This window comes from Lacerta agilis, chromosome 6 (assembly GCF_009819535.1).
Source record: "Lacerta agilis isolate rLacAgi1 chromosome 6, rLacAgi1.pri, whole genome shotgun sequence".
Classification (NCBI taxonomy): Eukaryota; Metazoa; Chordata; class Lepidosauria; order Squamata; family Lacertidae; genus Lacerta; species Lacerta agilis.
This window is the reverse complement of record NC_046317.1, coordinates 87,550,783-87,565,846: the sequence shown is the minus strand read 5'-3', so window position 1 is coordinate 87,565,846 and position 15,064 is coordinate 87,550,783. Positions and strand designations below refer to the sequence as shown.

At 48.9% G+C, this 15,064-nt stretch overlaps 1 protein-coding gene across 2 annotated transcripts in view; it reads right to left on the bottom strand.

Annotated features, from left to right (window-relative positions):
- Positions 1 to 5,982: 5,982 nt before the first annotated feature.
- The window catches only part of LOC117049088 (DEP domain-containing mTOR-interacting protein-like), a 43,022-nt gene continuing 33,940 nt past the window's right edge, over positions 5,983 to 15,064 (bottom strand). Inside the window, exons 3-8 of one of the 2 annotated variants that reach the window (XM_033153725.1) lie at positions 13,706 to 13,884; positions 12,856 to 13,041; positions 12,519 to 12,659; positions 10,949 to 11,019; positions 7,557 to 7,661; positions 5,983 to 6,296 (exon numbers count right to left, since the gene is read on the bottom strand). In XM_033153725.1, the coding sequence (XP_033009616.1) occupies positions 6,171 to 6,296; positions 7,557 to 7,661; positions 10,949 to 11,019; positions 12,519 to 12,659; positions 12,856 to 13,041; positions 13,706 to 13,884 (808 nt within the window). In that variant the 3' untranslated portion in view covers positions 5,983 to 6,170. The remainder of the gene's footprint in view (positions 6,297 to 7,556; positions 7,662 to 10,948; positions 11,020 to 12,518; positions 12,660 to 12,855; positions 13,042 to 13,705; positions 13,885 to 15,064) is intronic. The other variant, XM_033153724.1, reaches the window with a different exon arrangement.

Here is a 15,064-nt window from a genome sequence, read left to right as displayed (position 1 = left end):
CCTAGCTTATTGACCCGGAAAGCAAAATTTTTTTGGGGGGAGGGGGGTTGATCTTATTTATTTATTTGCACATTCATTACTCACACTTTCATTTAAATATATATATCAAGGCAGTATATAACATATAATAAGCAAAAAAACAAAACAAAACCCTATTGTAAAAACATCACTAAAACATCAATAGATACTATTGGCTAAAAATTCAGGTTGCAAAGGCCTGTCTAAACAATCCAGTTTTTAAAAGGTTATGAAAGGGAGGGATGGTTCCTGGTGAATCTCTACTGGCAGGGAGTTCCAGAGGGCAAGAGCTGCCCCTCTAAGGGCTCAGTCTCTAGTGAAAGCCAGTTGAACCTCAGGGGTGTAGGGAAACACTTGGAGTTCCAGATCAGTGAATGAGGAGCAGGAATCAAGCAATCTTTAAGGTACTTGGGGTCCAAGTGGGCTTTGTGAACCGGGCAACCTGCACAGTGATTTTGCAATCCAGACTTAAGCTACTCGTGACTCGGATCTTCCAATGTTGCTCACCCGAGCCTTGGTGCTGTGGTGAAATGCAAAAGGCCCCCGCGTTGTTTCTTAACGGCCCTTGTAGGACCAAGTATTTTTGCACAGGTTAGCCCAGGAATTCCTCAGCAGCTTGTATTTTCCCTTCAAAACCCAAATATTCAAAATTCCCATATTTATTAATTTCTATAACACTATAACTAGCTGCCAAGATGTATCCTCTCCCAAGCAAGCTGTGGATCACTTTGGGGTTGATAGGGGGTGGTGATTTCTGTTAAGAAAGCTGATGAAGAACAACAACCATACAGTGCCAGGTTTATGATTACATCTCTTATTACTGTACTATGATGAGTCAAATGTTCTGAAAGCTACTTCCCACCTTTCTTTAGTCGGCCCTTGCATTGCCTTCCACTGTCTGGCCACCTCCACCTGAGCAACTGATAACAATAGCCACGAGCGTCGTGAGGGGTGGTGGTGGGAGCGGTCTGCCCCGGGTTCCAGGGGAGGGGGGTGACACTTCGGCCAGCCCCGCCCCGCTGGTGGACCAAAGCAAGCCGCAGAGCGAAGCCACTCCGCCCCGTGGCCCGTCCAGGGTCTGCCCGCCAGCGCCGCTATGGGTTCCAGGGGAGGGGGGTGACACTTGGGCCAGCCCCGCCCCGCTGGTGGGCCCAGAGCAAGCCACAGAGTGAAGCCACTCCGCCCCGTGGCCCGTCCGGGGTCTGCCCGCCAGCGCCGCTATGGGGCTGCCCCGCACGATCAGGACGGGGAAGCCCCAGGAGCCGGCGCTCACTTGGCGGGTCGCCACTGGAACAGCAGCACCGGTGGGATGAACTGTGCATGCCCGAATTTCCACGGTCAGTCACGACGCATGCGTCAGGTTGCCCCACCAACGCTGCCCCGGGCACCCAAGGGGCTTACTACGCCACTGACAATAGCAACACTAGTTCTTCATTGTGCACCAAGAGGTTCTGCTCATCTTCAGTCAAAGAGCAATGCCAATGTGGCGTCTGGGACCAAAAGCCGGCTGCTTCTACCAGAGACTAATTCAAGCACCCAAACCCAGAATTGGTTAACTTTGGTGCATCTCCACCACATGTGAATAAGGGTTCCCCTTTCCTCACATCCATGCTAGCAGCTTGGGGGGTCCTAATCAAATGAGGGAGCCTCACTGGGGTCCAGCACCACCACAGGCGCAATGGCTTGAGCCTTTTCACCTGTTCCTGCAAGGTCTAACAAAGCAATAGGAATGAGGTTGGAGAGGGGGGAACCGGGGGCAGGGGAGGAAGAGAGGAGGGGTATCTGCTTCAAATTTCACTCTAAATTACACTGCAGGATTTTATTGAGTTTTCTTGAACACTCCTTTCTTAAAATTAATGCATTTGTCACATATTCCGTAGAAGAAGAAGAAGAAGAAGAAGAAGAAGAAGAAGAAGAAGAAGAGGAGGAGGAGGAGGAGGAGGAGTTTGGATTTGATATCCCGCTTTATCACTACCCGAAGGAGTCTCAAAGCCACTAACATTCTCCTTTCCCTTCCTCCCCCACAACAAACACTCTGTGAGGTGAGTGGGGCTGAGAGACTTCAAAGAAGTGTGACTAGCCCAAGGTCACCCAGCAGCTGCATGTGGAAGAGCGGAGACGCAAACCCAGTTCACCAGATTACGAGTCTCCCGCTCTTAACCACTACACCACACTGGCTCTCTCACGAGGGTGATAGTGGGTTACAGTTGTGCAATGCTTAAGGCAGAAGCTGGCTTTGCACAGTGCCTCTTGGCTAGTGCCAGTGGTGTCAACAAGAACCATCAGCACTCCAAATCGTTTTGTACTGTTTAGAAATCCATTTTCTATCCATGGAGAGCTAACATGGGAAATATGAATGGTTCTATTACGTGGGATCGTTGGAAAACCAAAAGGCAAGAAGGCTTTCCAAAACTTGGCGGAGGGGTGAGACTGGTCTCCGGAACCGGATCCAGTTGGCTGGCGTGCCAAGTCTATCACTGAAATGGTGAAACTGGGTACAAGGTGGGTTTGCTCTCTGCCCAAGGGGCCAGCTGCAGTTTCTCTTGTTAAATTATGCCCATCTTCAAGCTGCCTTGTTTCTTGGGAATTGCAAGTCAAGCCAGAGCAGGCACTAGGATTTCCCTCCCAGGAGCCATTAAGCATTCCCTCCCCCTTCCCCCCCCCATGCCACCGCTTGCCTCCACCCCAAACACTTTTGCTTAGTGCAGCTATAATAACATCTGCTCAAAACGGGAAATGACGCCCGATCATTACCCAGCAGAAGATCTTCGGGCATGAATTTTTAACAAGCGCTCCTTTCAAGTTCCTGAAAAGGCCCTTCATGAAAATTCAGCAGGCCTCGAACTCTGAGAGGCAGGGAAGGGTCACAGGCTCTGAGCCGATGGTGTCGGGTGGAATTTGCTATTCATCGGGGTGTGGCAGGCAGCGAGGAATCTGGGCACAGTGAGGCATTGAGGAGCAAGACGTGAGGAAGAAGCTGGGGGAGGGAGAGAAAGAGAGAGAATGGAGGAAAATGAAGGAAACTAATCTAATATGCATCACATAGGTTTTTTGGGGTGGTGGTGGTGGGGGGGGGGTTCTTGTAACCTAGAGGGCCTAAAATACCAAACTCTTCTGTTAGGGCTTTTCCACACTAACCTTTCCACCACTCTTTCTAAGCATGACCCGCTCTTTAAAGCTCTGTGTCCGAGCATCCTTCCTTCTGCTCTGGAATTTTTCCCCACGGAAACCTGCTCTTTAAAGCTCAGTCGGAGCAAACATTTCAGGAAAACCTGAATTCACGTTTCCTCCGATCGAGCGCTGAAGAGTAGGTTTTCGTGGGGAAAGCTCCATAGCAAAAAACAAAACAAAACCCCTGAATGCTCGGATCTGTGCCTGGAAACAGCAGGGCAAAAAAGTAGTAGAAGATTGTAAAGTTGGAAGGGACCTGGAGGGTCATCTAGTCCAACCCTCTGCAACGCAGGAATCTTTTGTCCGACATGGGGCTTGAACCCACAATCCTGAGATGAAGAGCCTCGTGCTGTACCGACTGAGCTATACCAGGGCCCAGCTGGCAAATGTGGATAAGCCTTTGATGCTACGATGACTCCAGAACCAACTGTACAAAGTTACGTATATTCCCTCTAATGAAGTGTGAGGGAAATCACCATTGCCCTGATTGACAATTACTTTAAAAAAAAAAAACCCCTGGGGGAACACACAGCGCTTAGAGAATTACCAAAAATAAATAAATGAATGAAAATGAGCAGAGTAGAATTTTTGAGACACGTCAGCAAAAAATATAGTTTTCTTCTTCTATAAAAGCTATTATGGGTTGAGGTGGTGTTCAAACCTCAATCGAGGAGCCGGATCGTAAACCTCCACGCCAAGTTGCATTGAGATCACACATGCTCCAGGGAAATATCAGATTGCAGTGTTTACGTTCTTAATCTCTCCCCTGAGCTCCCATGGTCTGGGGCTAAACTGATGTTCGGGCATGAAACACACAGAACCGAATCCTGGAGTGGAACTAACTGCACATCAATAGATTTGATATCTCCGCCATAAAAAAACAGGCGTCGTTTTATTACATCTTTGAAAGGCTTCTCTCTTTCAAAGGGCTGAAATAGTGTGCAGTTGTGTCTGCACCTTGTTTAATCCCAGGCTCTCACGACTACAGGGGCAAATAATCTTTACAAACAGAACATTAAAAGACTTCATTTTACCCATCGGCGCTATTGCACTAAAGTGGCACAAGTGGAAGAACACTTAGCCTCTAAATAAGATTTTTAAAAACAACAACCCAAAACATACATTTCACTGTTTTTGATCATGCGTTTTAGACAATTATTGCATTGCAAAGTGGCTCACTGAATGTTTTTCCTATTGTGAAATAGACTTCCACTTGCATCCCTGACCACTGGTCCTGCTACCTAGGGATGATGATCTGGGGACCCAAGGTTGAGAAAGGCTGGTCTAGGGCAATGCAGGAATCTGCCACCCAATGCGGGGCTCATACCCGCAGCCCTGAGACTAAGAATCTCATGCTCTAAAATAGCTTAGTCTATGGGAAACTGAAGAAAAGGGAATGGATTAACCTGCAGGAGGGCATGGCTGGGTGGACTGACAAGCAGGGGCATAGCAAGCCGCTTGGCTGCCAGGGGTGGCAAGCCAAGCGGCACCCCCGGGGGGCGTCGCTCCGTGCGCATGACGTCATGACGCATGTGCACGGAGCAACGCCTCCGCCCGGGCCAGCAAGGAGGGGTGTCACACCACTCGATTGGTGCCTCCAGCCAGCGGCGAAAAAAGCTTTTTCCGCCGCTGGGCTCCCTGAGCGGAGCCGGGGAATGGAGAGGGGCAGGCCAGCGAAGAGGGGTGTCACCGCTCCTTGCTGGCCCGCCCGGCTCCGCCCAGGGAGCCCAGCGGCGAAAAAAGCTTTTTTTCGCCGCTGGCTGGCGGAGCCGGGGCATGGAGAGGGGTGGTCCAGCAAGGAGCGGTGACACCCCTCCTCGCTGGCCTGCCCCTCTCCATTCCCCGGCTCCGCTCAGGGAGCCCAGCGGCGGAAAAAGCTTTTTTCGCCGCTGGCTGGAGGCACCAATCGCGGGGGGGCGCCCTGAGTGTCACCCCCCAGGGCGCTACCTGGGCCGGCCCGCCCCCTTGCTCCGCCCCTACTGGCAAGCACAATAGCAGAACCATTTTACATGGCAATGTTTTGTTGGCAGTCCTACCTGCAGGGTTCTATCCAGGAGGACCCAGTGGGTCACTTCTGTTTTGCCTGCACACATGATATGGACAGCTGGAAAAGGAAAATAATTTTTGATGAAGTCACACAAGGACATGCCAACTGCAACAAATCCAGAATGTGGCAGCTAGACTGGTGACTGAGAGTGGCTGCTGAGACTGTATAACACCAGTCCTGAAAGACCTACATTGGCTCCCAGTAAATTTCCGGGCACAATTCAAAGTGTTGGTGCTGACCTTTAAATGGCCTTGGCCCAATATACCTGAAGGAGCATCTCCACCCCCATCGTTCAGCCTGGACACTGAGGTCCAGCTCCGAGGGTCTTCTGGCGGTTCCCTCCCTGCAAGAAGTCAGGTTGCAGGGAACCAGGCAGAGGGCCTTCTCAGTAGTGGCGCCCTCCCAGCAGATGCCGCTATCTGACTTTTAGAAGACATCTGAAGGCAGCCCTGTTTCAGGGTAGTTTTTAATGTTTGATGTTTTATCGCTTTTTAAAATTATTATTAATATTCTGTTGGGAGCCACCCAGAGTGGCTGGGGAAACCCAGTCGGGTGAGCACGGTATAAATAATAAATTATTATTATTATTATTATTATTATTATTATTATTATTATCCGTTCTTGTGAGCAAGTTGCTCTTTTCTCTAAGTTAGGAAGAGAGAAGCTACGAGAAACAGGAGGACGCTGCTGAGCTTTGGCAACATTCTTATGGCATTAAGTAGCTGTTTGGATGAGCTTTTGGGTATTACTCTTTTTAAAAAGAATCCACCTCCTTATTAGCTAGTAGGCATAAGAGGAAACGCTGAGTCCCTTCTGGGTTTAGAGGATTCACTTAGATCGATCGTCTCATCCACAGCTCGTGAAATATGGTTGGTGGCCTCAGGCAAGGACTTGCGGGTTTGCGGAAAAGGAAGTCGACGCATGGCCTTTTCACTCATTCAGTGGCTTCCATAATCTCCAGCACAAGAGTTCGAGGTCCGGTCATGATGAGGCTGCTAATGGTCTGATAGTCCAGATGTAAGACATACATCCCGTTCACAGAATAGACAAACTGGCAGACCTAAAGGGAGGGGGGAAAGGAGAAGTTACACTATGTTTTTCTTAAAAGTGAATGTTTAGGGGATCTGAATCAAGTGGATCACCTGTGGGAGTGTCCAGAGAAGAAGAAGAAGAAGAGTTTGGATTTGATATCCCGCTTTATCACTACCCGAAGGAGTCTCAAAGCGGCTAACATTCTCCTTTCCCTTCCTCCCCCACAACAAACACTCTGTGAGGTGAGTGGGGCTGAGAGACTTCAGAGAAGTGTGACTAGTCCAAGGTCACCCAGCAGCTGCATGTGGGGGAGTGGAGACGCGAACCCGGTTCCCCAGATTACGAGTCTACCACTCTTAACCACTACACCACACTGGCTCTCTGTGAAAAGCCAGGTGGGTGGGGTGTAAATAATAGAATCATCATCATCATCATCATCATCATCATCATCATTTCACAAAAAGCAGGGAGATTTAATACTTCTCCAGAGAAGCCACCAAATTCTGTCGGAAGTGAAATTCAACGAAAATTCGGAAAGTCTTGCGCAAGCAAAATCTTACACACATACCTAACCTGATAGAAGCAGTCTTTTGAGAAACACTTTAGTCCAAAAAACAAGCAAACCACCAGACAAAGTTTGCATTTGTATAAGCCATACCCTTGCTTCTCCCCCCCCTTCTCCAAATAAATTAAAATAAAAAATAAAGCCCCCAAGCTTCCCTCATTCCAAAGGCGCTGATCCTTAAGGAGGAGCTCAAAACCCACTTATTTTTGGTTCAGTGCTCTCAGGTGGCACCCATCGTCTTTTGTGCTCGAGTAGACAGAGATGATTTGCTTGTCGAATTCTGTCAGCTGCTTCTCCCGCGATCAGCCGACAAGTCATCCATCAGCTTCCAGGTGCTGCAATGAGGCTGCTTCCACCCAGCTTTGCACAACAGCCAAAGCATCTCAAATATAGGCAGCTTTCAGTCTCCATTCTGACTAGTGCTGGTTCAAAGGTTCTCAGAAGAACTTGCAGCCAAAATGAATGGGAGGTTGTGGGGTTGGTGGCTGCCTGCCTCTGAAGACCGGCTTCTGTGGAATTCAGGTCCTGCTGAGGGGCTTCCTATAGAGTCATAGGATTGTAGAGTTGGAGAATCATCTCATCCAATCCCCTGCATATGCAGCTGTCCCATATGGGGATCAAACCTCCAACCTTGGTGTTATAGCGCCACACTCTAAAACTGAGCTACCCAGGCTGATGTATAGGTATCTGGTCGGCCATTGAAAGACTAGATAAGACTGGTACCTTCATGCCAGCAGCTGCAGCCGGTCCTCCTGGATCCACAGCCTGGATGTGGCATGGCTGACCTCCACGGACCACAAATCCCCAGCCAACTGCATCGCCCACAATCTACAAAGGAAGAGGGACAACATTTGCATTTTATTTTATTTTTTGCACCCGTGTTGCAAAAATGCTCAGCCTTGGGCAAAAGCAAAGGTGACAGTCTTCTTTCTTTTATTTTTACAAGGCTAAAACTCCACCATTCGGCAGTTTGGTGGGAAAGAGGCAGCAGGGGATACCAAGTCAACAAACCCCCATCTCACACTTCCTGAGGTGTGAGACTTCTGATTTCTGAATAAATACGATCAAAACCACGAGTGTGGAAGAGTTTTGCCTCCTGCTACCCCTTACAGATCTGTAACACAGGACCTGAGTCAGGGAAAACACAAATGAATGCAGCAGGTCCAGAGCTATGCACCGAGTTGGTTGAGTTTAAATTAAAGTTGTATGTACAATGGGTTCAAACAAGTGAATAAAGGTAAAGGGACCCCTGACCATTAGGTCCAGTCGCAGACGACTCTGAGGTTGCGGCGCTCATCTCGCTTTATTTGCCGAGGGAGCTGGCGTACAGCTTCCGGGTCATGTGGCCAGCATGACTAAGCCGCTTCTGATGAAACCAGAGCAGCGCATGGAAACGCTGTTTACCTTCCCGCCGGAGTGGTACCTATTTATCTACTTGCTCTTTGACGTGCTTTCGAACTGCTAGGTTGGCAGGAGCAGGGACCGAGCAATGGGAGCTCACCCTGTCGCAGGGATTCAAACCGCCGACCTTCTGATCGGCAAGCCACCCACGTCCCTCAAACAAGTGAGTAGAAATGGTCAATTGCATTAGAAATAAAAGATGAGCAAGACTGCCTGGTTCTTACTCTTGAGAGAACACAGAGACCAAGCTAGCCATTTTAGACTGATGTGGCAGAAGTCAACGTCCCATTAAACTGGTTTCTGAATTCCTCCGACTTTGCACACATGTGTCCAAGGACAGAAGCTCAAATTAGAAGCGTATTGGAGGGGAGGGGGAGAGAAATGCCATCTCCCAAAGGGCTTCGCCTGATTGAAACAAGCGAATGAAAAAACAACAACCAAGAGCTGGTACAGGAAGGAGAGGAAACTAACCGTGGAAACAACAAAAAGATGTACCCAGAAGATTCGGGGAGTTGAAGGACAGGGCAAGTTCAGAAGGGGAGAAATGGCACGCTAGGAAGAGAATGGAATGTCCTTCCTAGCCAGTTTGAAAATAAATAAAAAAAATCAAACACCACATTCTGATGGCTCAGTGATAGAGCGCACGTTTTGCCTGCAAAATGTCCCGGGTCAAAACTCTGGCATCTAAAGATGAGGGAGCAGAGGTGATGGGATAGACCCTGGAGATCTACTACCGAGCAGATTACACAAACCTGGGCCCAATGTCTATGGCAGCTTCACATGACCTGCCCCATGACCTTTCCACTCTCCATCTCTCCCCCTTTGCCGAGTGACGCAAGGAAACTCTGATGCCGCTTAATCCCATGAATGCAGCTGCAAGGAGTCCAAACAGTAGTTTCTTTCTGCAGCGGCAGATGCACCATCTCCCCCCCCCCGACATCATATCCCCAAAACAGCACACTCTCTTCCTACATCAGACTCCTTGCTTTCATAAGAGCTATCAGCTGCTGTACTTATTGGCACATTCTTCTGACCCGCAGGAAAATACGGCGAAACCCAACCCAGAAATCCACATTAAGTAGGGCCGCCATACATCTGGAATTTCCCGGACATGGCCGGGATTCGTCTGTCGGAAATGGCGTCTGGGTGAAATTTTTGAAAAGCGGCTAAAATGTCCGGGGTAACCCGGGCATATGGCAGCCCAAATGAGAAGTGGTGTGGGGTTTGGAGGGCTATTTTCCTAAACAATTGGTAAGAATCTTCATTTTCCTTTGCAACAACTTTACCCCCAAAAGCTCAACCACTATTGTACCCAGATTTTCACTTTTTGAAATATGCCAACCCTAACAAAAATGGGGAAACAATAAAACAATGGAAGTTATAAGAACAACTTGGCCACAATAAGGAAATTTTTCCCAAGGTATGACTATTTTCCACCTACCCATTTCAACTCTCTGGCACCCTACCTGCATAACCTAGCAATTCCAAAATATAGGCGCGCTTTTACTCACGCAAGATCAAATGTATTGCCCTTGGCTGTACTTGAGGGACGATTCCAACAGATTCCACACGAAAAACGCTTATGTCCCTGTGGAGATGGCAGTACCGAATCGGTGGCGCATGCCCTTCTGGCTTGCACTCTTTATAAAGACTCGAGGAATGAAATTATCACCCCTCTTTTATTGTCCATTCCGAGTCACCCAGCCACTGCCAGTGTCCTTTCTCTTGGCAGATGAGCAGGTGACAGCAAAGGTTGCAAGGTTTTTAGCTGGGACAATTAGAGTAGCATCCACTATTTGACTATTGATTCAAAACCCTAAAATATATTGACTTTTTATTTTTATTTTTTGTATATCGTATTGTTGTTTTATTGCTATGGCCGATGGCTGACGCAAATAAAGATTCATTCATTCATTCATTCATTCATTCATTCATTCATGGAAGTTATAATTAAAGCCCAGAGGCAAATTAGATGTGTAACCTTTCTACACAAATAATAATAATAATAATAATAATAATAATAATAATAATAATAATAATAATAATATTTTATTTATACCCCGCCCTCCCCGGCCGGGGCCAGGCTCAGGGCGGCTAACACCAAATATAAATTACTGTACAATAAAATGTAATAGGGAACCCCCCCCCCCCAAAAAAAAACCAGTTAATTAAAATATGGCTTAAAATACAGCTCAGAATACAGCTTAAAATGCAGCCTCATTTTAGTAGTAGCCCATAAATCAAGACCATAAAGGGAGGAAACATCAGATATTCATCTGAGCCAGCTATCCATGCTGGTCCTACATGAGCCAGCAAAACACACACACACACACACACACACACACACACACTCCAGTTAGAGGTAGGTAGCCGTGTTGGTCTGCCATAGTCAAAACAAAATAAATAAATAAAAATTCATTCCAGTAGCACCTTAGAGACCAACTAAGTTTGTTCTTGGTATGAACTTTCGTGTGCATGCACACACACTCCAGTTACTCCAGAGCAGCCCCGTTGGTTCCAACCCGAACACACCAGGATTGCTTTGTTGCATCATTTAAGGGTGCTCCGCTTTGGGGAGTTGCACTATTTTGTGGGAGGGATGCTAACACATCGTGCAACTTTAGGCTTGCCCAGTTAAAGGGCTCTGCACTGTAACAAGGAGGATTTAGCAATAATCCCAATGTAACGTTCTGATGACCGGCTAACAAGCTTACCGTCAGCGTTTTCTTGATGTACGGTGCCCCAGGGGTCAGAAGCTCCTCATTGGTGACAGGCCTCTTTAATACTTGCATGGAGGGGAGGAAAAGAAAAGTGACAGGTCTCACCTAAAGGTCAATTGTTTGAAAAAAGAGTAACATAGCAAAGTGAAGGGGGAAGTGAACCAGGAATGTTAACCAGATAGGACAGGGCATATTCCCGCCCCCCTTCTGTGTGCAGGTGGTTCTCGGTGGAAAAAAAACCCACACACAGACATGCGCAACTGAGTCAAGGCCCAAAACAACTTGTGGAAGTACAAACAGGTCCCAGCAAGGACCATCTTCAGCCTCTCCAATGTTTTGCTTTGGAAAAATCAAATGTAATGCAAAATGCTTCTCACGGACATCTCTTGGAAGAGGAATGAAGGGGATTCCCTGCAGCCAGGGCCGGCGCGTCCATTAAGGTGAACTAGGCAATTGCCTAGGGAGCCAAAATGGAGGGGACGCTGGCCACGCTTGGGGGTGGGACGGGCTAGCAGCAGCTTCAACGCTGTAGCGGAGAGGTGCTGCTTGCCCCCTACACCACCCCCCAGCTCCCGCTAAAGCAGGCTTTGGTGGGGGGCGGGCGGCGGGGCGGGCGAGCAGCAGCTTCTCTGCTACAGCGGAGAAACTGCTGCTTGCCTCTCCACCACCCCCCACCTCCCGCTAAAGCAGGCTTTGGCGGGGGGCGCCAGAAGGTGGTCTTGTCTAGGGCGCAAGAAAGCCTAGCACTGGTCCTGCCTGCAGCTGTGGTGCTTGCAGGCCTGTCTCTGCTCCTTTGCTGGTCAGTGTGGTGGGCTTGGCGTGATAGAGAGGACTCTCTTGTCACGTGGAGGAGCAGATAAGGAAAAGAACCAAAATGGAAAAGGGGATAGAAGAGTTTGGATTTGATATCCCGCTTTATCACTACCCTAGGGAGTCTCAAAGCGGCTAACATTCTCCTTTCCCTTCCTCCCCCACAACAAACACTCTGTGAGGCGAGTGGGGCTGAGAGACTTCAAAGAAGTGTGACTAGCCCAAGGTCACTCAGCAGCTGCATGTGGAGGAGCGGAGACACGAACCTGGTTCACCAGATTACGAGTCCACCGCTCTTAACCACTATACCACACTGGCTCTGTGGGTGCTAGGGTTGCCATACGCCCAGGAAAACCTGGGCACGTCCTCTTTTAGGGGGCCAACATGACCATCCAGGCAGAGTTTTACATTTTAAAGTAAATGACTGGTTTTTTGTGGGTCTGTTGTTGTTGTCGTCGTCCCCCCAGCATTCCCCTAGCTCGGGCTGGCAGCGGCTCGGGCTGTCCTCTTTTTTGCTCTTCAAGATATGGCAAAGCACATTTAAGAGCCCCAATCCAAAGAATCTTTGTTTAGAATTGAACCCTTAAATTCTTAGGATTATGAGCAATATTCTAGGCTCTGTAGCATAATGATGACCAGAGTGGCTGGGGAAACCCAGTCAGATGGGCGGCATGTTATTGTTGTTGTTGTTGTTGTTGTTGTTGTTGTTGTTGTTGTTGTTGTTGTTATTATTATTATTATTAGCATTCCTTACCAGATTTGGGGTTGCATTCCACAGCTGGCAGGAACCCCAAACTCGGGGAGAGATTGAAGTAGGGGTTGGCTCCCCCAGCCAGTGAGGTGACGCTGCTCCTTCGAACCGCTGAGACTGTTTTGATTTCTTTATTGGGTTGAACTGAAAGAGACAAAGGGAAGCTGGAAGTTGGGAGCTGGCTGAGGGCAGGCTGAGGGTGTGCCCCACTGGCGCTAATAGACCAGTCTCCGCTGCTACAAACCATACCCTCCCGGACCCAGCAGCAGGCTGGGCTAGGCCCCCACGACAGCACCCGGAGTGCCCTCCACAATTGCCGCCATCACCCACAGTTACCAACCAGACAAGAAGCTGCAGCTGTTCTGCTCAGGGTTGAGCTTGCGGAGGCAGAAGGGGCTGTCGGGGCTGTCTGAAAGGGCCCTGGAGGAGTTTTCGCTGAGCAGCTCCGCAAGACGTCTCCTCCGGCGGAAATTGATGCGGAACTGATAGAGAAGGTTGCCGTCATAGAAGTGGTGCCGGCCGGCCACTGAGGAAAGAATTGGGTGGGGGGAAGCAGATTGAGGGCTGTGGTCCTTCCTATCCCACCCCCCAAGAACGTGGGCAGAGATAGGATTCAGCAGTCTTCCGTCAGCAACCTGGGGGTTGGTGACAATTGTTCTCAGTGCTCTTTCTCTCTCTCACACACACACAGACTGCAATGGCTCCTGGTCCATGTCTGGGGACAATCTGAAGTACCTGTGTTTACATTCAGGGTTCAGGATATCCAGGTGTTTCTGTTCACAACCTCTCTGTCAGGTGCCTCAACCATCTGAGGTGAGGTGTGTATGTGTAAGAGAGAGATGGGCTTCTAACTGGTGGCACCTACATAATAGAATTTTCTCCCCATGATGGTTTGTTTGTTGCTGACTTTGTCATCTGTTTGGTATCAAGAAGACCCCTGACTGCCCCCAGACCATCTGTTTGAAGCTGCTTTAATTTGCTCTTAATTCCCAATTGTCAAAGCAATGATTCGACAGTGGAATTTGTCGAACAGTAAGAGCTGTTGGACAGTGGAATTTGCTGCCAAGGAGTGTGGTGGAGTCTCCTTCTTTGGAGGTCTTTAAGCGGAGGCTTGACAGCAGGTCACAACCCCATGGCCCAGCAGGTAACAACCCCATGCCCTCCCTTTTCTGTGACCTCCTTCTTCATACCATGCTGGATAATCCCATGTTCAAGGAGGACTTGGCAAAGCTCCACGGCTTCTTTCCGGTTTGCTGCCTCTCCTTCCTGGACCAACCAGTCGATCATTTCGCAGGCCAGAAAAGTCCTTTGGTACTTCACCGAGTTCTCCTCTCTGACTTTCAGGATCGAGTCCTCTACGCTGATGAGCCTAGGATCAAGGAAGCCAATGGAAAAGGAACAAGGTGAGCGGATCAGCATATGCAGCCATTACCATTTTAACGCTTGCCAATATTGTGTAGGGTTGTTAAACATCCAAGCCATTCATTTCTCAAAGAAAAATGTGCTGGGAGTCAAGTTTATCTAGAAGCGGAAGCCAGAGGCACAGGAGCTTGTCACAGCCACCCAGCGATGGGTGAGGGCAAGCCGCTTTGCACATGCTCGGTATTATTTCAAGCTAGAGGATTAGATAAGTGGGTAGTTCAGTTGGTTAGAGTCTGCTGCTGATAACACCAAGGTTGCAGGTTCGATCCCTGTATTGGGCAGCTGCATGTCCCTGTCTTGCGAGGGTTGGGCTAGATCAGGGTCCCTTCCAACTGTACAATTCTATGATGCTATGTTCTTGGAAGAAACAGCGGCTGATGGCTACTAGTCATGATGGCTATGTTCTGCCTCCATAGCTGGAGGGAGCAATCCTTCTGAATACAGTTGCTGGAAGCCATAGGAGGAGAGAGCACTCTTGTGCTTGAATTCTGCTTGTGGGTTTGCTACACGTTTTTTTTTTTTTTTAAAGGTAAAGGACCCCTGGATGGTTAAGTCCAGTCAAAGGCGACTATGGGGTTGCAGCGCTCATCTGGCTTTCAGGGCAAGGGAGCCGGCCTTTGTCCGTGTACGAGTTTTCCAGCATGACTAAACCACTTCTGGCACAACGGGACACCGCGATGGAAGCCAGAATGCACAGAAATGCCATTTACCTTCATGCCACAGTGGTACCTATTTGTCTACTTGCACTGGTGTGCTTTCGAACTGCTAGGTTGGCAGGAGCTGGGATGGAGCAAGGGGAGCTCACCCCGTCATGGGGATTTGAACTGCCGACCTTCCGAATGGCAAGCCCAAGAGGCTCAGTGGTTTAGACCACAGCGCCACCCACATCCTGGGTTTCCTACAAGCATGTGAGAACTGGAAGCTGGACTTGATGGACCTTTGGCTCCAGCGGGCTCTTATGTTCTTACGTTACGTCTGTAAGAGTGCAGCCGACATAACATAAGAAGGCTACTCTTGACATTTGAAACAGATCTCCTGGCTGTCTCCTCCTTTATGACTCATTCTAATCCCAGGAATCAGCCATAAGCACTCTCCTGTCGGGCATTATCCGTACGTCAAAAAGATTA